Source organism: Aristolochia californica, unplaced genomic scaffold, assembly GCF_029961685.1.
Source record: "Aristolochia californica isolate CCGP_79_NKW_82.1479 unplaced genomic scaffold, dmAriCali1.0.hap1 SCAF_15, whole genome shotgun sequence".
In the NCBI taxonomy this organism is placed as follows: Eukaryota; Viridiplantae; Streptophyta; class Magnoliopsida; order Piperales; family Aristolochiaceae; genus Aristolochia; species Aristolochia californica.
This window is the reverse complement of record NW_027181826.1, coordinates 2,157,011-2,178,626: the sequence shown is the minus strand read 5'-3', so window position 1 is coordinate 2,178,626 and position 21,616 is coordinate 2,157,011. Positions and strand designations below refer to the sequence as shown.

At 39.4% G+C, this 21,616-nt stretch overlaps 3 protein-coding genes and 1 non-coding gene across 4 annotated transcripts; all 4 read left to right on the top strand.

Moving 5' to 3' along the window:
- The first annotated feature begins 471 nt into the window (after positions 1-471).
- On the top strand, positions 472-555 carry TRNAL-CAA (transfer RNA leucine (anticodon CAA)). Its single transcript has one exon. It is a non-coding gene; the product is annotated as a tRNA-Leu (tRNA).
- A 1,746-nt stretch (positions 556-2,301) lies between these two features.
- Positions 2,302-3,288, top strand: LOC137951061 (short-chain dehydrogenase PC-15-like). Its single transcript, XM_068797620.1, has one exon. The coding sequence runs from the start codon at positions 2,380-2,382 to the stop codon at positions 3,217-3,219; it is 840 nt and encodes a 279-aa protein (XP_068653721.1). The 5' UTR covers positions 2,302-2,379; the 3' UTR covers positions 3,220-3,288.
- Positions 3,289-7,266: 3,978 nt separating this feature from the next.
- LOC137951914 (AP2-like ethylene-responsive transcription factor CRL5) lies at positions 7,267-11,181 on the top strand. Its single transcript, XM_068798898.1, has 9 exons — positions 7,267-7,828; positions 7,926-8,577; positions 8,800-8,882; positions 9,012-9,020; positions 9,120-9,208; positions 9,301-9,374; positions 9,465-9,515; positions 9,634-9,710; positions 10,268-11,181. Exons 1-9 carry the CDS (start codon positions 7,519-7,521, stop codon positions 10,897-10,899), a joined length of 1,977 nt encoding a protein of 658 aa, XP_068654999.1. The 5' UTR covers positions 7,267-7,518; the 3' UTR covers positions 10,900-11,181.
- Positions 11,182-15,830: 4,649 nt separating this feature from the next.
- On the top strand, positions 15,831-17,715 carry LOC137951790 (F-box protein SKIP22-like). Its single transcript, XM_068798701.1, has one exon. It carries the CDS (start codon positions 15,942-15,944, stop codon positions 17,532-17,534), a length of 1,593 nt encoding a protein of 530 aa, XP_068654802.1. The 5' UTR covers positions 15,831-15,941; the 3' UTR covers positions 17,535-17,715.
- Positions 17,716-21,616: the final 3,901 nt, after the last annotated feature.

The window sequence follows — 21,616 nt, the reverse complement described above, 5'->3', positions numbered from 1 at the left end:
TCTTCTTTAGATTAAATCGGAAATTCCCGATTTTGTGTTCACATGAAACAACCAGCTAGGTGTGTTTGTGCCAATAGGAAAACCAATGAAAAAAATTGTGAACAAAAAACTGAGTTCTCCACCCACAAGAAAGGAATTTCTTATTTTTCTAAATAGAAAATAATGAATAAAATAAATTTAAAGCATTTAAGAAAATTGATCAAAGAGATTTTCTGAATAGATTAATTAATAAAAAATAAAATATTATTTTCATAAATTTTAAATTTTTATATGGTCATCACTATTTATTTTCATTAATGTCAAATATATTTTTCGGTATATAAAAAATATTAAGAGCGATATTAGGCACATTAACGCAAAATTATGCAAAAAAAGAAAAATATAATCAAATATATAATCGATTTTAAAGAAATTAACATTGTATCTTTTACCAAACTATATAATCATCAGAAATGCATGGTAGGATAGCAAGTCAGGATGGCCGAGTGGTCTAAGGCGCCAGACTCAAGTTCTGGTCCTCGTGAGAGGGCGTGGGTTCAAATCCCACTTCTGACAATTTTGAATAGTCCTCTTTTTTTAATATATTTTTGGATACCATCTGACTGCCTGGTACCCTGTGAAACCCTGTAGGACCACGACGAGTTGAATAAGGTGCAGGTAAGTATTTGCTCTGGAGCATTCATTTATGAATAAAGACCCCATTATCTGAACTTTCTAATCAGTAAATAGTAATAGAACTGCCTCAGACAAGCAGAGAGCAGGTTCAAAATCCCAGTTTCAGATCCTTTCCTTCCCTGTGTAAGAAAAAACACCAGAAACTCATTTGGTCCTTTGTCCAGTTTCAAGCAAGTGAGAACCCTAGTGACTGCAACAGGAAGCTTTTCTTTGATATAATCTTAGTAAGTCAAAACCAGTCATTAGACTTTGATCATCGCTGCAAATAGGAATCCCAGTTCAGTTCTCATTCTCTCTCTCTTGGAAGAAGAAAAAGATAAAGAGGAAAGCAAAGGTATTATTATTATTTATTATTATTTCATCCAATGTAGCTGACACGAAAGACATCTTTTGAAGGTGACATGCTCTGAAACATGGAAAAACGGAAGAGGGTAGAAGGAAAATTTATGGGAAAAACTATACTTACACAAAAATGGCTGCTTCTGTGTTTTCTTTCTGATGCTACTTCAAGCCTGACTTGTTATTCTTTCCCTGTTGATGAGATGTCCATCACTCGATCCCCTCTGTTACAGACAGCTCTTCTCGGCCATGAGAGTGACAAAAGAGATCTAAATTCCGAACCAAGTTTGGCACTCAGCAGAAGCCCTTGGATATGGAAACGACAGAAGCATCTCCATCTCCATCTCCATCTGTAACAGTATTCGGTGATCCGCGCATATGATACATTAGCACTGGATTGTGACGTTTCATTGATGAGTTGGTGGAGAAAATTAGAGGGGGAGAGGCAAAAGTTAAGAAACCAGAGGAGGAGTTCACAAGACATTCCCACTTTTCCACCATTAAAGTGGCCATTAAAGCTCCCTAGCAAGTTGTCTGCAACTCTCCGTATCACACGCTTTTCCTTCTTTACAAAATTTGGCTTCTCTCTCTCTTTCTCCTGTTTGTAGCCAGTTGCTATCCATTCTTCCTCTGCTGTCCATAGTTGGATTTTGCTTGGATTTTGTGTTCCCACAAGGAAAGACAAAGCCATTGAATTCATTGCAGTGACAGCAGGGTTTTACAGTTTGCAAGATTTGGTATTTTTGCTTTGTTTTTACTCTCTTCTTTTTTTATGTACCCATTGAAATAGACATTGCCATTCTAGGGCAGTTATGTTTGGAACTTCTTTCCATGTTGGGGCCCCTCCCCCTACAAAAAAACAATCAGCCGTTGCAGTTCTCAGTAGGACGGACTGGTTTTGAGGGCCCCACTTAGGGCACTGCTTCCATTCTCCAGCCTTTAGTGACTTAACCCCTGCACAATCCATGGATATTTTCCTCAGTAAGGATCTCAAATTTTGAAAAGTTTCTGAAAAAATGAAAGCTATTAGTGCCCTTAGGTTGAAAATTTATATCTCAATAAAAGATAGAAATGTTTTTCCTAAGAAACCTCTATTGAGGTCCAGGGCACAGCTTTGTTAGGAACAAGGGAATGTAGGATAAAGAAACAGATAGCAAGGGCAGTTTGGTTGTATTTTTGTGGATAGTAGCAAGCCTTGGCCGGCCATGGCTGTTTAACAAGCACATTTTCATGGTATATTCTTCAGTTTCTGTCTCAAAAATTATTCAACAAGATGGTACAGGCGGATCTTACAAAGTGCCCCGTCCTTTACATAGTTAAACACACTAAGAACAGGGAAAGAAACCTTGAACAAGGAAGTCGGTCATGGAGAAGAAGAAGGTGGTGTTAGTGACCGGCAGTGCAAAAGGTGGCATCGGATACGAATACTGCAAGGCGTTTTCCGAGCAAAACTGTCATGTTTTTGCCTCTGACCTACACTCCCGTCTCCATGAAATTGTTGATCTCCCATCGGAGAACGTGGAGCCGCTTGAGGTCGACGTCTCCTCCGATGAGAGTGTTGCTACCGGTATCTCCACCATCATCGCTAAATGTGGCCGCATTGACATCGTGGTCAACAATGCCGGTATCGGAAGCCCGGGGCCGCTAGCGGAGCTTCGGCTGGAAACCATTAGAAAGGCTTGGGAGATCAACACATTAGGACAGCTTAGAGTGGTGCAACAGGTGGTGCCTCACATGGCTGCTCAACGCAGTGGCTGCATAGTGAACGTCGGGAGCGTGGTGGGTCGGGTTCCTACCCCATGGGCGGGTTCGTACTGCTCTTGTAAAGCAGCAGTTCATGCAATGTCGCACTCATTACGTGTCGAGCTACGCCCCTTTGGGATCCACGTTGTGCTCGTCGTCCCCGGAGCTATTCGATCAAACATTGGACGGGACAGTCTGGATAGACTGGGATCGGAGGACTGGAAGCTATACAAAGATTTCAAGCAATCGATAGCAGAGAGGGCGAAGGCTTCTCAATCTAACAAAGCCACGGACGCGTCGTTGTTTGCACGGGAAGTGGTAAAGAAAGTGTTGAATACCAACCCACCGAAGCAGATAGTTTACGGGCACATGACAGGGCTCTTTAACCTGCTTGAATGGTCTCCTCTGTGGGTAAGGGATCTCTTCTTCTCAAAGCGGTTCAAGATTATGAGAAAGATGTGAAAGAAAGGTTCAAGCTTGAGTGAGAATCAAATATGGAGTAGTTCTTGATCGATCACTGTGAGTTGTTTTGAGATGTTGAGAATGGAGGAGTTGCAGCTCCCATTGTGCACCTACACTGTTGAAAGCTGTAAGGTTGTCACCTTGTCTTTTGTACCTAGTTTTGTCTGCTTGCCACCAAATTCTCTTTCTCTTTAGCTGCAACCTCACAAATGTAAAACTGTTATTAAGTTATATTAACTTAACCATAATTTTTATGTAGTACCCCTCCCCCTCCCCCTCCCTTGAGGGGTGACTCTCCTCCTTACTACCCATGATGGTAAGGACAGGGTCCCTTCCCTACCTACTATCGCTACTTAGCCCCATTTGCATATGAGAAACTTTCCCTTTTACTACAAAAAATAGACTTTTGTCATCGATTTTTTTTGCTAGTAGAAGTCATAATTCGTTGGTAGAATTCGTTTGCGCATTTTCGCTAGTAGTATTCGCTTACTTATTTGATAGAACTTTTGTCACTAAATTTGAAATTCGATAGTACACGATTTAACCTGATTGTGCTTTCTGGAAGAACAAGAAGAAAAAGAAAAAGAAATAAGTTCTCTTCTTTCTCTACCAACAAATTTGAAATTTATTGGCAGAGAGTATAAACCTCTACCAGCATTCTCTACAAGTTTTCTTCATTCAGAGAGTTCCATTTTTCTTTGTGAATTTAAAATTCATTGGAATAGGAAAAATTATCCAACGACTTTAAAATTTGTTGGAAAAAATGTATTTTGTCCTGACGAATTTTTAAATTTGTTTGAAAAAAATTTCAGCTTTACACATTTCCAACGGATTTAAATTGTGTGAAAAATGCATTTTCTTCCCTGCTAAATTTGTTGGGAAAGAATTTCCTGAAGGCAATAAATTTTCTAGGGAATTGATTTTCTCAGCGTATTTTTTATTTTCGCTTGCAAAAATTCATTTCTGGTAATAAAATAAAAATTCTGAAATTCACTAGGATAAAATATTTATTGGCTTAAATCGTTTTCCTTGTAGTGTCTTTCCCCCTTTACTCACCTTTTGAATGCAACCTAATTAGCTTGCTAGTCATGTAGCTCACTTGGTTAAACTTGCAAACATAGCTGAGTCACCCAACTTTTCTCATTTCTCTAGGTTTATAAGACCCTTAACCAAGATAGTGGCTTCAATTAAACCTGGTTCAACTCATAATTTAGGAATATATAGGTAATTAACCGATTTTTTAGGGTAAGATAAGTAACATTAAGGGTGTTTCAATTTTTATCTTGTGTGTCTAATTACGACATTTACAAATGACAATGAGTTTTACGTACCATGTAACTATTATTTAAGTGAAAGTGAAAGTGAAAGTGAAAGTCTGAACCAATCGGATAATTTTTTAAAATAAGTGAACATAATAATAGAAAGAGTATTGCTAAGTAAATTTGTGCATGAAAATTAATAAAAAATCTTATCAAAATATTTTTGAATATTTCTAAATTAATGAATGTGATTCAATTAAATAACAACTATGTCTGTTTAGTCACTTGTTCAAATATCCTTCTTCCTCCCCTTGAAAGGATCTTCTTATGGTGAAAAAACACTGTTTCTTCAGCATCCAATTTCAAACCCATTCCTTGTCTGAGCCTTATTTTCAGTTAACAGAGATATGGAATGTGCATCTTTTAGGTTACCACATCTTGGCTAGTTTTCCCTGTCAAATACTTTCCCATTGACTGAAGGCAGATGCGATGAAAAGCAACAAAACCAGAAATAGGTGGGAGATAAAGCAGAAGGGTACACTGAAGCAAATTCCGCATTTTTGGTGATTTCAGACTTACCTTCTTCTTTATGGAGATTCCACATTTGGTCACTTCTTTCTTTTCGCCGAGTTCTTCAATCAATGTACTGGTAACAGTAGTTCTTGTAAGCAAACCGATTTGAGATCAGGAAATTTTAACTTTTTCCTCTCTGTCTTCGTTTCCACCCATCACGAATTGAATTCTGGAATATATTATCTATTTCTAAACAGTTAAGTGTTGAGATTAGTCTCACTTATTACCAATAATTTTTTCTGTGACTGACAAAGTGCTTGTTTGTGGTTACTCCAAGGTGAAATGCAGAAAAAGTAAAATTCAGAGCGTGAAGATTCTTTTTGAATGCATTCAAATGTTGAACAGTGCCATGGGGGTCTTCCGTATGCCTTAAAAGTAGTCATTTAAAGCAAAAGCAATTTCTTTTATCATGCCCAGAGAAATAAATAAAGAATATTTTTCTGGTTATTCTTCTGCACATCCTTGAATGCATCATAATCGCTCCATGGCAAAAGGGGTTGTTCCTGTGTTTCAGTAATTGCTTTTACTCTCCTCCTCAGGATTGATTAAAAAGTAACCATCCTTGAAACAGACCCAGAAAACCCAAATGTCTGGAACACCTTGGAGATTTCATTTTGTGCCGAGATTTGGCTGAGAAAATGCCGAGTCGTCACAGAAGACCCTCGTCGTCTCTCTGATTTTCCTTCCTGGGTTGGCAATTAGGTCATCAGGGGATGGTAATTTTCGAAGAGACAAATGGGAAAGGCAGGGAGGGGCCCGGGGCTGCCATTTTTGGAGGTGAAAGTGAAGGGGAGAGTCATGGGCATGGGCGATGTGAAGCATTATTCCGAGTAAAAGTGGAAGAACTGGAGAGATTTGGCCTTGGTGGATTCACTCATCATTGCAATAATCAAAAGAGAAGTCTAGCTAGTGTACGTGTGACCCTCTCTCATTTCCCTCTCAAACTCTTCTCTTTTTCCAAACCAAATCATTCACTCAAGAAAATCTGTCTCTCCTCAGACTCACTCACCACTGGACATTGCACATTCCCATGCAATCACTCTCATTCTACGGCCCATCCAATGATTCTGGAAAAAACAAGATTGTTCAAGAGAGAGAGAGAGAGAGAGTTGAACAGTTGAAGTTGATTCTGTCATGGGCGAGTAATGATCTCAGTTAGGAGATGAAGAAACCAGGTTTTTTTTCAGAACTTGGCGTTTGATGAAATGATAATCACTTCTGAAACGGAAGAAAAAACACTCAGCACTTTGGGATTCTCTATCTTTAAACTACTTGCCTGTTCAGTTGTTCTGCTGGGTCCTAATCCGAACAGGGATCTTATCTTTCAGAAAGGAGAAGTGGATGGAAGTTGCCAAGAGGATTTCTATTCAAAAAACTGAGACTGCCACTTACCAATAACTGGATCCAGTAATTATGGCAATCAATATAATAATCGTACCCCTTACAAGCTTTTCGTTGTTTTTGGGGCCCTTTGCTCATCATTCCTGGAATATTTCATGTTTATCATACAGACCCACATCCCACTTTTTGTCTGGGAAGCAGGTGTTGACTACACTTCTGACCTAAGAAAAGCAAAGAGATTTCTTCTAAATTCTATCAATCCCAATTTTCTCTTTTGCAAATGTAAATTTAACTGTTTCGCTGGCTTTGGCATACCCAGCTCTTGAGCTTTTCTCTCTCTCTCCTCCTCCTGTTTGTTTGATTCGATTTGAACCGAACTAGATAGGTATAAATCGAAAATAATAATTTTAATTAGATCCTTGTACAGCAGAAGAGTACAGAGGTGTACTGTAGTGAAGTGACTGGTAGGACAGTTGTCCTCTCCTGTCAATCTATCCGTGGCAAAGAGAGAGTAAAAAAGCAAACCAGTTTTGGTTTAATGAACACCTCCCGTTAGATTTCCAGGCAGGAAGTAAGAAGCAAAATCTCCATCCTAACCCAGGATTTTGCAGCTTTAATTATGTGGTTACATCGTCCAGAGCTCCTTAAAGAGTAAGAGGCCCATTTGGGCTTTTGGGTGTTTGAATGCTTTGATGCAGCTTTTCTTTTTTCGCCCTCAGCTCTTCCCTTTGTTGTTTGGTTCTTAGGCGGTTTTTAGTAGGGTTTAAGGGGGTTAACATAAAGCAAAAGGAAAAACGTGTTCTTTCCCACATCACAGATCCCTATGGTAGTCGCCCCTAATGTTTCTTGCTTGCTGGAACTCATTCTTTTTGTTTAGTTTAAAGGGTGTTGTTTCGTTCTCTTTCTGAAGCTTTTCCGTCTGGTTTTTGCATAGATAAGAGGAAGAGCATACAGGTTTTTCTTCATGCGCTCTGCAGCTAGAAAACAAAAGCCAGGTTTCAAAACGGTGGGAGAGAAAGAGAAGTGAGGAATGATTGTATGGTTTCTCCAATGATTGAGTTACCTTGCAGGAGATCCGACTGAATCTCTGTGGAAGAAAGGGAGGCAGAAGAAGAAGAAGAAGAAGATGAAGCCCATGAATAACAATAGTAATAATAACTGGCTCGGTTTTTCTCTCTCCCCTCAAATGAACATGGAGGTTTCTGCAGACCCACATCGTCATCATCATCATCATCATCATCATCATCATCATCAACAACAACCGCAGACTTCTTCTCCTGTTCCCACAAGCTTCTTTCTAGCTCCGCATATAAACGGTTCTTCAATCTGCTATGAAGCAGAGAATACGGGGTTGTACTCTCAGTTTTCTGTAATGCCGCTGAAGTCTGATGGGTCTCTTTGCATCATGGAAGCACTCACAAGATCGCAACAGGAGGGTAAGTTTCTGTATTTTCTGCTCCATGTTTCTCCTTTTTTGTTGTTTTACCAGCTTCTTCTTGCTTACTTAATGTCTAAAATTTGCATTTCTTGAAGTAATGGTGCCAACTTCATCTCCAAAACTTGAAGATTTCTTAGGTGGTGCAACGATGGGGACACACCGGTATGGAGACAACGACAGGGAAGCCATGGCCTTGAGCTTGGACAGCATATATTACCATCAAAATACAGAGACTCAGACGGATAGACACCATTCTTTAAACCTACTGCAACCTTTCAGGCAACAGATTCAAGTCCAACAAAACCCATATTTTACGGGATTAACGAGCCAAGAAATGTATCCTACTCCTCTGGTTGGTGAACAGAAAGAAGCCCAGATGGGGGGTTGCAGCCTGAATCTTCCCCCTATGACAGAGGAAGAAATTCCGGGATACAAGAACTGGGCGGCGCAGCAGTATGATGCCAATAGCGGATTGGAGCATAAAATAGGGGGTTGTTTGGGCGAAGAAGGAGGAAGCTCTGCTTCGGTCGGTGCAATGGGTTACGGAGATTTGCATTCCCTGAGCTTGTCCATGAGTCCAGGGTCCCAGTCCAGTTGTGTCACTGCTCCACAACAGTTGTCTGCAGAACGTGTGACTATCGATACAAAGAAAAGAGCCGGCGGAAAGATGGGGCAGAAACAACCCGTTCACAGGAAGTCGATCGACACATTTGGGCAGAGAACTTCACAATATAGAGGTGTTACAAGGTGATTCTCTGGTTCTCTTTAGACGCTTCTCTGGGTTCTCTTGTTCAAAATTTTCTTTTGTTTTCTGTTTCTCTGCGATGTCATCGATGCTACCTCTCTTTCTTATTCGTTCTCTTTTCCTCTCCTGTTCTCTTTTTATTATTTAATCTTCACTCCCGCATCCCCATCGTATCGTATTGTTACGACTCTTCTGAGCCTGAAACTAGATTTTACTTTTACCAGGCATAGGTGGACGGGCAGATACGAAGCTCATCTGTGGGACAACAGTTGCAAGAAGGAAGGCCAGACCAGAAAGGGAAGACAAGGTTGGTGCTTTTAATACTCTTCTGCATTTCGTTTATGTGAAATTTTTTAGGGCGTGAAGCTGATATTCTTCTTTGGCATTGTCGTCTTCTTTGCCTGCGGCGATTCCTGCACACTCAACTTCTTTGCAGTCTATCTGGGTATGGCGTTTTCCCCATTCATTTCATCCTCTTTTCCGGTTCTTCGTATTAAATAACTGGCTTAGTTGCCTTAATGTCCTTCGGTTTGATGAACTCTAGGGGGTTATGACATGGAAGAGAAAGCTGCAAGAGCCTACGACTTAGCTGCTCTCAAATATTGGGGTCCTTCGACTCATATCAACTTCTCGGTATAGCCCACAATTCATCGATTCCCTTGTCCTCGCTTTTTAAAGCCTTCAATTCTTTTTTCCTGAACAATGGCGTTATGGGTCATTTCCAGTTGGAAAATTACCAAGAAGAGCTCGAGGAAATGAAGAACATGAGCAGACAGGAGTATGTTGCTCATTTGAGAAGGTAAAACAGAAAAAAAAAAAAAAAAACAGACGAATCCCATTAAACTCATCTTTCTTCTGTACTGGTTGTCATGTCCTCTTTTTCTTTCAGGAAAAGCAGTGGCTTCTCTAGAGGAGCGTCAATGTATCGTGGAGTCACCAGGTCTCTCTCTCTCTCTCTCGATATATATATATATTCAGGAAAATACATGGCAATTGCTGTAAATGATGGAAGCCCTTTTTCTCCTCTCTAAATCTTTGTTAAAATTCGAATGAAATAGGCATCACCAACATGGGAGATGGCAAGCTCGGATCGGTCGAGTGGCCGGAAACAAGGACCTTTATCTGGGCACCTTCAGTAAGTTTCTTCAACCTTTATTTCCGATTCTGTAAATAATTTTCCTTCGGTTTTTCTGCGTACAATCTGCGATTCATCATGGGTGCGTCCAAAGTTAAAAAAAAAAAAAACTGCAAACTTCATCAGTCCTGTACTGCAGTTTATCTCAAATAGCTACTGGCAGCCATTAATAGCTGTGATCCATTTGAATCTGTAAACCTATAAAGTAAGACCCATCATTTTTCAGTCGTCATATTCTCCGCGCGTATCAGCGACTGAACGAAAACTAATGGCCTGACGATTAAAGATTCATTAAGACTCGAGTTTTTCGATGCTTGAAGGCCTTTTTGGGTCTTAAAAGGCTGATATTTGAGGAGACCAACGCGCCTCCATGGCTGCGTCTTGCCACCAGTAATGTACTTTTTATAATGCTGAATGTTAGCAACTCCCTGAGCTTTTTCTAAGGCTGGTTTGCAGATATAGGCCACATTTTAAGGAGAGGAAATTGGAATCTAGTCTCTCTTCGAGGCCATTTTTCGTCGTTGATTTCGTTAAAAAATGTTCCGTTTGAATTTCAGGCACCCAGGAGGAAGCAGCTGAAGCTTACGACATAGCAGCCATCAAATTTCGTGGGGTTAACGCTGTTACCAACTTCGATATAACTCGATACGATGTGGAGCGAATCACTGCCAGTAGTACTCTGCTAGCAGGCGAGCTTGCCAAGAGAAACAAAGAGATCGAAGCATGCAACCCGTCGACCCAAAACAGAAATGGAAATGCCGAGTTGGTCGAAGAACACAGTGGCACAGACTGGAAGATGGTGCTCTACCAGTCTTCCCAAGAGCAACCAACTGTGGAGTCTGTCGATCAGAAACCCATCAACGCTTCAACAAATTATCGTAACCCTTCCTTCTCTGCATCCCTTCACGATCTGATCGGTATCGAAACGGTGAATTCAACTGAAGGGATTGAGGAGGCGGGTAAAGTAGCAGCCACCCACGTATCGAATCCTTCATCCTTGGTGACCAGCTTGAGTAGTTCAAGGGAGGGGAGCCCCGACAGGAGTGGCCTCTCGATGATGCTCTCGAAGCCGACGGGGTCACGGTTTGTGGGTCAAGCCCCTTTGAATTCATGGATCCCATCGAACCAACTGACGCCTACCATCTCAATGGCTCACGTCCCAGTCTTCGCGGCCTGGACTGATGCTTAACAGCTTAGGTTTTTGTTAAAACCATGTAAAGTTTTGCATGCAAAAAAAACAGGAAACTCAGAGAAAGAAAGAGAGTAAGGGAGGAGATGTTTTTATTTTGTTTTAGGGTTTTCAGGCGGAGAAGATATGAAACCTTGAAGGTCCAAGGTCGAGGGGCCCTGTTTCTGTAACACGAGGATTGAAATTCTTGAAGGTACCTCCTTTTGGCTGCATTGGAAGGTTTCTGCAAATGTTGCTTGCTTGTGAAAGTTAAAATTTTAAATGATTTCTTGGTTTGAATGATTTTGATCTTTTGCTAAGTACAAAAACCAGCTCAATGCCTTCCCAATAATGCATGGTCTTGTTTTGACTGGCCTGTCCCCTCTTCCCTCTTTCTCTCTCCATCACCACCTCTCTGGTTCTTTTCCACCCAACACCCATCATTGCGAAATCCCCCTTTTCTCTTTTGATCTTTCATGAAAGCTAACAAACATTCCTCGCCATTATTCAAAAAGGAGTGGATTCTCAAATCATGTCTATCTCTGCTCCCATGAGTTTGATGATGGATATGTTTGTGTTAGTTTAGGACCGCTCTTATTGTTATGGCTTTACAGTTAAATCTCATCAACTTTCTCCTTCCCTCCCCTTTGTTAAAAGGCGAAGTTGCTGTCTTGCTGGGTTTTAAAGAACTACCATGTCTGCATCTGGGTCAAAAGCATACAAGTAACCATGCTTCTGTAACTTCACACGAATGTTCACATCATGTTCACACCGCTGCTCTCAACCAATCGTCATCTACAGCTGCGATAATTGAAGCAGTTTCAGGGTTTAACTGTGCAAGAAACATCTTAAAACCTTTTGATCTGTTAGAGGGAAGATAGTGGGTTGCAGGATTTCGATAGAAAAACATGCATTTCAAGTCACCGACGAAAGACGGTGACAAGCTGCCAGCCTGCTCCTTTGAAAAACTTGACAAAAGCCAACTGCAAGGTGTTTTCTAATGAGATGTCAACCAGAGCCTCGAGGCCAAGTCCTCGTTTCAGTTCGATCAAATTTGTCCAAACTGTTGGAGGATCTGGTGTGATGTCATTCTCTTTTACCCCATTTCGTCGAGATTAGAAGACAACCTTTCAAATTGTATTTTTAATAGATTATCTCGCTCCATTACTGATCTTGGATAGAAAGATCTGGTATCATTACTTGAGACTCTTAAGTACGGCTTTTGAGACAGTAATATCAATAGTTAGATACTCCCTGGAATGCTTCTGGGTGATCTTCCACGGAGGTCCACCACGCATTAGCGACAGATCAGTGCTTCTTTGTCACTATTAACGTAAGCTGTCTTCGTTCTTAAGTCAAGAATATGCAGCCAAGACCAGATATGGGCGCCAACTATCAGCCAGAAATTAAAGCGAAAACCAAAATTTTCAATAATAAAGTAATCAAAGGAAAGTGAATCTCTCTCATTACTTGACAATCTTTCACTTTGCCATGATCGACATGCTTTTCGCCTTAATCTTGACTTTCACCTTCTTCAGACATTTTACCGATTTTTCCCCCGACATCGTTTGAAAGATGAAAGCCTGTTAACGTAACGTAGATTTGTCCGCCCGTGATCCGCTACGTCTAACGTCCGTCCTGTCATGTGTGCCGGCCGATAAATAGCGGGGCTCTGTGTAGTGATTTCCATGAATGGGACAAGGTCCTGCAAGAGCCTGCAACGTCCATTGGCTAGCGGCAGGGGTGACTCCATGAAACGCCTTGAGAGCGCACTGATTGATTGGATATATCAAGATGGGCCCACTGTTTTGCCAGATGAAAACGTCAGTAGACGTACGATTTTGGCTTTAAATTTTCAACCCCTCTCACACGATATTTATTCCCTCCTTTATTTTTTTAATATTTTTTTAAAATTAAAAACTATTTATTATTTATCGGATTATTCCTCGTCAATAAAACGAGGCCACGAGAGTTTGCCAAATAAGGAAGCGATCCCATCCTTTCCCGGCAAATCACGTCAGATTTGACTCTCCTAGGCCCCACGTTTTGAAAATTAGTAAGTAATGGGTCCCACCTCCGGCATGAAATGCATGGCAGGGGACTCGTAGAATCGCAGACGTCGATACAAATTGGGCCCACTGGGGTGTACGATGCGGAAAATTTAAAGGGCTCGAGTTTGGAATATTCGTAAAAAGAGGAAAGAAGAAAAGCGAAAGGAGAGAGAGGAACTGGAATGAAAATTAAAAAAATGCAGGGAGAGAAAAAGTAAAGACGGAAAGAAAAGGAAGCATGAAAGGTGTGAAAGACAGGTCGAGGGGGCGGTTGGGTCCTGTCGCCCTCAAACCAGGCAAGCGGTACGGAAAAGCCGCGACACGTCCACGTCGGAGATCTATTGCCGAATCTTTTCCGCCGGCCCTCGCACCCTATATTTCTGACACGTAGCAGATGCCGTCGGGTGCGGCCGGAGGGGGAGGGGGGGCGGCGATCCCGTCTGCGTCCGAATCCAGAACCAGATTTGCGTGATCGGACGCACGCTGGCTGGGAGTCACAGTGACTGCGCATGCCGGCTTAAAGCCGTGTCTTGCGTTGCCGCCTGCGCATTAGGCTCACGTTAGTTTCATGGCGAGGTATTCAATAATGGACACCCAAAGATGAAACCCAACAACAAGTTGTTGATATGGGCTTCACTGGGTTGGACATTTTTAATGCATTTGTAGTTGGGCTGGTGGATCGGGCTAATCAATGTGTTTTAATTTATTTATCTAGATCATGGATAGACTTACTTTAACTCAGGGGTGAGTCAAGTTGGATTTAGGAGGTGTGAGTTGGGTCGGGGGTATTAACTCGTCCATTCAATTTTCTTATTTTTTTATTAATTTAATTTTACTCAAATTTAAAGAATGTGATTTGCAAATGTAAGCTTTGTATATTGATAGGTTTAGTGGACTTCTAACTTTCTTAAATATATTTTTATTTTATTTTTAAATATTTACAATTAATTTAAAGAAATTATCCCATTAGGTTTAAGACTTATCTTTATTCTTATTTATTTTGAATTTTTAATAAATTTTAAAAACATTAGGTACCTATGTGTAGGGGTGACACCAAGCTAATTCGTTGAAGCTCAATTCAGTTCAATCTTTACTTGAATTCGACTCGAGTTCAAACTTGAAATAACAAGCCAAACACGATATTTTCCAAGCTTGGCTTGTTAGATCGTGAATCGATTCATTAATATAGATTTAGATTTTTTATGAAAATATCTTTTACTCTAATTATTCTCATCAATTCCCTCTTTAGTTGGTTGATAGTTGCTCTTATTTAGGCATCGAGCTCGATAACAATTTTTGGCATCGAGCCGAGCCCGAACCTGCTTATGTTCGAGCCGAGCTTGATTTAAATATTTCGAGTCGAGCTTTGAGCCGAGCCTCGTCTCGAGCCTAAAATTGTTATCAAGCTCGAGCCTAACAAGTTCGAGTCGAGCTCGAGCCTCAACATATATTTAAAACTTTTTAAAATATATATATCAAATAAAATGTATATAAAATTATGCATACATTTTACATAAAATTGGGCATGACCTCTACATAAAATTTGGCATAACTTATATATATATAATACATGTATAAGATTGGGCATAACCTCTACTTAAAATTAGGCATAATCTATATATATAATAATTGTATAAAATTCGGCATGACCTCTACTTAAAATTGGGCATAATCAATATACATAATAACTGCATAAATACTCCATAAACACTCCATAAAATTGTCTATACATTCCATAAATACTCCATAAAATTGTCTATACATTCCATAAACACTTCATGAAATTATTTATACACTGCATAACATTATAAATAAACTCCATACAATAATCTAACACAACAAAATTAAATAAAATATCATTATCAATTTACAATCACCCAAATAAAAACTATAAATCCTTTAAATAAAATCCTATTACTATTACAGACTTACTAGAAAATTACAAGAAATATTTTAAATTTTTCTTAGGAAAGTTAAATGGACCTCTTATTGCCTTTTCTAAGGAAATAAATAAAAGTTAATAATTAATCTAATATATTATTATACTTATTGATAAATTTTTAATCACATAAAATGTCAAACACAAAATTGCTACGAAAATTGCCTCATGCTCAAAATATTATATCATCAACTGTCAAATACTTATTCAAAAATTTTCTATATGGTTTTCTAACCCATCTTGGCAAGAAAATCTTACTTAGAAAATTATATTATTTTTTTAAAAAGAATTTATAATTAGAAAAATATTTTGAAAAAACATGAGGCACTAATGGTTCCTATATTTCTATTAAAAATGTCTTTTCAACATTTATTAAAAAACCCACTAATAGTCTCTAAAAACGTCTAACGAATAGATGCGACGGCGGTAGAGGTGGCGACACAACCGATGGGAGGGGTCGGCGGTGACGAGGGGCGAGGAAAAAAATTTCCCCTTCTCGCTCTCGATCCCGCTCCCGCTCCCCCGATCGCTCGCGATCCCGATACCAATCTATACCGATCCGACTCACTTCGAGCCAACTCGCGAGCCGACGAACAGAACCTTGCTTCGGTCGAGCTCGGCTCATTAAGGTAAACGAGCCCATTTCGGTGCTCGAGCTCGGCTTGACTTCTATAGATGACAAATCGAACCAAATTGAACCGAGCCGGTGCGAAGCCACCCCTACTCTTATTTATCTCAAACCTCAAATATGATCTATAGATCAAACTTTTTGGGTCCCTCCACATCTAATTCTTGAATTTTTTTAAATATTTTTTTTATAATTTTTTTATTTTTATAATTTTAAATATAAGTCAAAAGGTTAGAGTTTTCGTGGTAACTTGAGTTCTAAGAAAGCTCCAAGATACGAAGGTACGGATTTGATCGGTTCGATGCCACCCCAACGCTGTGCGGATAAAGACGACTGTGTAAACCGCCTTCCCTACCATCTAATATCATCAATTCGACTCCTCCTCCTCCATCCGTAAGCCCTTCTTTACCTCCCAATTTCGCCCTCCAGTCTTCTCGTTACTCCAATGAAGCTCAGAATTCGTTCGCTCCACTCGAAGGAAACCCAAAAAATCCAAGTTCCTTTTCCCTGCTCCCTGCAAGATCTCAAGTCCACCATCGCCGATAAGATTTCTTCTGTTTCTGAATCCCTACATCTCTCGCTCAATCGCAAAGATGAGTTCGTTGTCGCCCCTCAAGAGTCTCTTCAATCCATCGGTCTGACCTCTGGCGATCTCATTTTTTATACTCTGAGCCCTAATGGTTTCTCCGCGGAGCAAGCCCTACCTCACGAAAATTCTGCACTTGGAGCAGGAAGTTCGGTTCCTGAAAACCAAAGATCACGACTGAATAAGGGCCCTGACTTTGGAGGGACGCTTCTCGAGGGTGTGGATAAGACGCCAGGCACTGAAATTCCTGTTTTTAATTTGGCTTCTGGGGAGACCTTCTCAGTTTCTTCCGGTTCTGAACGAGAAGAAAGCGTTTCTGAAGACGGGATGGACAAGAAGCGAAAAGCCGTTCTCACTGATAGCAGTGGATCCAGTGCGGGAGAAACCGCGATCCTCGATTCATTCCAAGGAGGCTACGATCCTGGAGAGAAGCTAGTAGATATGGAGATTGATCATGTTGCTCTTGTTGGCGGGTCTGATTCTGTTCCTGGTTTCCTGAAGAAGGTCCTTAAGGAGGAGGCAGATAATGTAGATGGAAATTATAACAGGCTTCTTATAGTTGCTGTTCATGGCGCTTTTTTGGAGTCTGGATTTGTGGGTTTTGATTCCACCAAGGGATGTATAATTGATGGATTTGGGATTCCAGAAGGATGGGTGGGCACGGCGAAACCTGTTTTACGCTTGGAGTATTCAGTGCCTTCTCTCTTACTTCCGAATTCTTCCGTATTGGATTATGTAGCTTTGAAGGTTGTTACTCTGGGGAAGTATGTCACTATTTATGGATCAGTCGTTGGGAGTTCAAATGTGTTCCATATCAATTTGGATGTTTCACGAATGGCCCCAGCGATAGATAGCATCTGCAAGCGATATGGTTGTTTGGATGAAATCTCTGGATCAGCCGATGAGAAGACAGTATTTGAGCTTTGGAAGGTTGTAAAAGACGAGCTCTCGTTACCTCTTCTTATGGAGCTTTCTGACAAAACTGGACTGGCTCCACCTCCATGCTTCATGCGCCTCCCTGTTGATCTTAAAATTCGCATTTTGGAGTGCCTACCTGGATCAGATATTGCAAAGATGGCATGTGTATGTCTGGAATTAAAGTATCTGACATCAAATGATGATTTATGGAAGAAGAAGTACATAGAGGAGTTTCCACTATCGGATGGAGAGGTATTAAATGGAACCCATTGGAAAGAGAAATTTGCTATCACCTGGGAGAAAAAGAAGATGTTGGCAGCAATGGCGCTCAGGAGGGAGTCCCCTCCTGGGTTTCGTCAAAACTTCCCCATGAGGAGACCTGTTCCATTTGGATCTCCAGGCTTTATTATTGGTGGAGATTATGATAGGCTCCCTGGATTTGTTGGCGGTTTGCCTTTTCGAAGTGGTCGGCCTCCTCAATTTCCTCCTAGGCGTTTTTCACCTCACTCTTTTCTTGGCGACTTTTATGTTTAGTCTGATGGATGGTGGTTTATCCTGCTTTTCTCTGGAGCTATCAGGTGCTAGAATAAGTTTCTGTTATCACTTTTCATGTACAGATGTATAGAGCAGTTGTTGTTTCCTTTTTTATACTGTGCAATAACAGTGAAGAATCCATCATTTTGCGTTGCTTTGTATGAAAACATATGGTTCCCTCTCTTGCAAATCTCAAAATCTGCAGAATTGACATATCTTACTTTTCCTTTTCAATACCAATATGTGCATGCTTGATCCATACCCGGCTTCACTGTATGTTAATTTATCCATATTCTCTGATCTACTTATGTAATGTGCTGTTATTGCCTTCTGATCTATTGTTTTAGTTTATCTTTGCTTCAGACAAATTTTGTGTAGTTATACAACTTTTTTCTCATGGTTGAGAGTGAGAAAGTTTGAATGTTGTCAAGTGATTTTGTACACTGGCTCACTGAGAGCTACTCTGTTTGTTTGAAATGGCTGTGTAAAAGCTTGTCAACACTTGATCATTGTAGTTCATATCTTTGGACAAGAGTGTTGATGCTCGATGTCTTGTTACTTACTACTCTTGTTGGTGATCTCATTATACAAAGAGGTTTAGATGATTAAATCATATGATACCAATAACAAACCTAATAACATGCTTTTGGGGGAAATAGGATTTCCTCTTTCAATCATGTTTGGTAGTTCCCATATTTTTATTCATAGGCAAAAGGATATATTTCTTACTACTTATAAACTTAAAGAATTCTGCGGTTCATTTAGTTGAAGGGTACTTTTTTGAAATAGAACCCTTTACATGCCATTTGGTCTATAAGGTTTTAATTTTCTGGAAAAGAGAAATAATTTATTGGCTTGTGTAATTTGAGTACAATCGACCTTTATTTATAATAGAGGAAATACATAGAATCATAATGAAATTAAACTACCCAAGTCCCAGTTACACACAGAGTAGAACTCCTAATTATATTTTTTGTTGAAGAAGAAGATGTATTAATAAAACGGAAGAGAATTAGAAAAAATTGTGGGAGCACGTCCCTTACAACCTGTGATTGTAGGGTGGCTCCCTGCCTGGCAAGCACATCAGCCGCCGAATTAGCGGATCTCGGAATGTGAGACCAAATACAAGGAACAATTGAAGTAATATCTAAAATTTCTTTAAAAGTATCCCAATGCCTCCACGGAGACACGTTCTTACACCAACCTATCACCACTTTGGAGTCCCCTTCAACATGGAGAGGTCCCCTACATTTATCTCTGAAGATATGAAGACCGGAGAGGAAAAACTCCTAATTATATTCAAACTAAAGAACAACTAAAGAGAATTAAAAGAGCTAAAACACCTTTTAAATAATACACTCTTGTGGAACTTCCTCCCATGAGAATCTTGTTAGACTCCAACATATTAGTTTTTCTTCTTTGAGATTTTTTCTTGTGACAATCATGTAAAACTCTTTCACAATTGCTCTTCAATACTTTCCCTCATGCTGGAGTTCGTAACTTCATTTTGCAACAAAAAAAAAATTTTAGTCTTCAATTTTCTTTGGCTGAATTTTTTTTTCATAGAAGTAAAGTTTTCATCTTTTGTTCTTCGACTTACTTGGCTATTTTGGTCACATAAAATTAAATACCTTTTCGTTATACTTCTTTTACTTCTCCCCCTCAAGCGAGGGATAAAAAGGACACAAAAAAAAATATGAGAGAAAAAATCACTCCTAGCCATACAACAAAATTCTATACACCAATCAAATTGGTCATAATATGAAAAAACTTTGTTTAATTTTAGAAAAAAAACTTATTTTGAGGTATGAAAAAGAGACTATTCACTTTTTAAGAGTAACTAAAAAAAACCGCCACTTGGGTGAATATAAAGACTTGACTTACGCTAAATGTTAAGTGCACTCCTGTACTTTTTAGGTAGTGGGTCTATAGGCATTATTCCGAAGTGATGAAAAAATAAAAGATGATAAATTGAAGAAATACTAAAAGAACATAAAGAGAGCAACACTTATACTTCAAACGGAAGGAAGCAGCAATACAACACATAAGACTTCCAAAAAAGAAAGATGCGCTCATCAAATCAATTGATTGATGAGAATGACCAATCTTGACACAAAAAAACGGATAAGATAAATTAGAAGATCAGATTTCTATCATGTCTTTGGAAATTTTCCTAAAGTAATGAAGTAACATTTAGTGGGAGCAAAAAGTATACCACAATCGATAAAAAAAGAAACTTTTATGGATTTTGAATGATGCATAAGGGCAGTAAAGAGAGAGAAATTATGGAATTTGCTTATCATAGGAGTCGATGGCAACAAGTTAGTAAAATAAAATTGAAAACTTCAATAGGAACAAATGTGTGAAATATGCCATTCTTCTCCCTTGTTTCTTTTTTGAAACAACCTCAGACCCTAATTTAAGCTTTCATGTGGGAGTGGGAGAAAAGTTAATTTTGTCCTGCAAAAAAGTTATTCAATATCGAATTTCAAATGAATTTCTGTCCATATAGGAGTGAATGGCTGAAGAGAAAAGAGAAACTTTGGCATGCATGGCTGCTATATGGTACGTGCAAAACAGGATTTCGAGAGAGAAGAAATGACTATGATGTACATGCTTGTAATTTAATAAGGCATACAATAAAAATAAAATAAAAACTTTTGAGCCTTGAATTTATGTACTTGAAGGAAAAGCAACCAGAATTGAGACACAAACTTATCTTTAAGGAAGGAGCTTAAAATTTGGATTTCGGCAAGCAACATACTTATAGCATGACCTTTGAGTGTTTCAAGTCAACTCGTAACCTGATTTGATATCATTTTGAATTTATGAAAAAAAGAAATAATTCATTGACTTGTGTAATTTGAGTACACTTGGTCCGACACTAGCGCACAAGCCCTAAGGCACTTGCAACACACACCCAAAGGAGCAAGAGGGCCTCTACTGTGTAAGGCATTTGTTGCATTAGGGCTTGTGCGCTTGTTTGACATTGGGGGCCTGCTGGCTTTGAGTGAGCGCATCCACGCTCCGCTCATTTGGGAAGGAAAACACTTTAGGAGATTGAAATTTGATTTGTTTTTCACAAAAAAATGAAGAAAGCCTACAGTATGTGTTATTTGAAGGGCGAAGGGAACACACTTTTTCGACCATGTATTTATAGTAGAGGAAATACATAGAGTTTTAATGAAACTAAATTACCAAAGTCCTAATTATATCCAAAATAGAACTTCTAAGTGTAATAAAATCAAACAACAATTAAAGAGGACTAAAATAACTAAAAGAGACACTACTGTGAGACTTCCTCCCTCTAAACTCCATAATAATTTTCCATCTTTAAGCATTCTTCCTATGAGAGTCATGTAAGACTCTTCCATAATTGCTCTTCAACAGTTTTCAGCCTGTGCCTCTTATATTACTTAATTTGTCATTATCATGATCATAGCTCTCTTCCCAAATATGAAATTTTGAACCAGAAATCATTTTTTTGTGTTCTTCAAAAATCTTAATTGGGTTCACAGACGTCTTCTTGTTGATTATTCCACTTAATCATGAGTAATGTGGTTGTTGGGCTTTAGTTGTTGCCTTTTGTTTAATTTGCTTTGCTTGTACTTCCTTTTGGAGGCTTCTGAAAATCATTCTTCAGTGTGTTGGAAGCTTACTGAACACTCTTATGAGATCAGCTTTTAGCTTATTTGCAGTTGGATTCTTAGCGAAATTGTAAATAAAAAGATGTGATCTGTATATTTAATTTCGTCTTTCTCTTCTTTCTATGCAATTCGCGGTGTTCCTCGCTTCAGTTTCCATATCCATCTCCAGTAAAAAATTTGCAGGTTATGTGCTCCGAGTGCTTATCACATAGCTCAAGTGTCATTTTGACATGAGGCTGGTGACAGTGTGTCACTGATATTTAAAACAGTTCTGTTTGATTTACAACAGAGTTATTGCACTGATATTCAAAGCAGCAATTGGCTTGATTTTTAGCACTGCTCATAAGGTATCGGTTGATACAGTATCTGAGAACCTGATGACACCCAAAACAAGAGTATTTGCTACAGAATTCAACAGGAATCTTCAACAGTTAA

Coding starts and splice junctions, on each gene's coding strand:
- LOC137951061 (XM_068797620.1), top strand. CDS start 2,380: ATGGAGAAGAAGAAGGTGGTGTTAGTGACCGGCAGTGCAAAAGGTGGC.
- LOC137951914 (XM_068798898.1), top strand. CDS start 7,519: ATGAAGCCCATGAATAACAATAGTAATAATAACTGGCTCGGTTTTTCT. Junction 7,829..7,925: donor CACAAGATCGCAACAGGAGG/GTAAGTTTCTGT, acceptor CATTTCTTGAAG/TAATGGTGCCAACTTCATCT. Junction 9,209..9,300: donor CGACTCATATCAACTTCTCG/GTATAGCCCACA, acceptor GGTCATTTCCAG/TTGGAAAATTACCAAGAAGA.
- LOC137951790 (XM_068798701.1), top strand. CDS start 15,942: ATGAAGCTCAGAATTCGTTCGCTCCACTCGAAGGAAACCCAAAAAATC.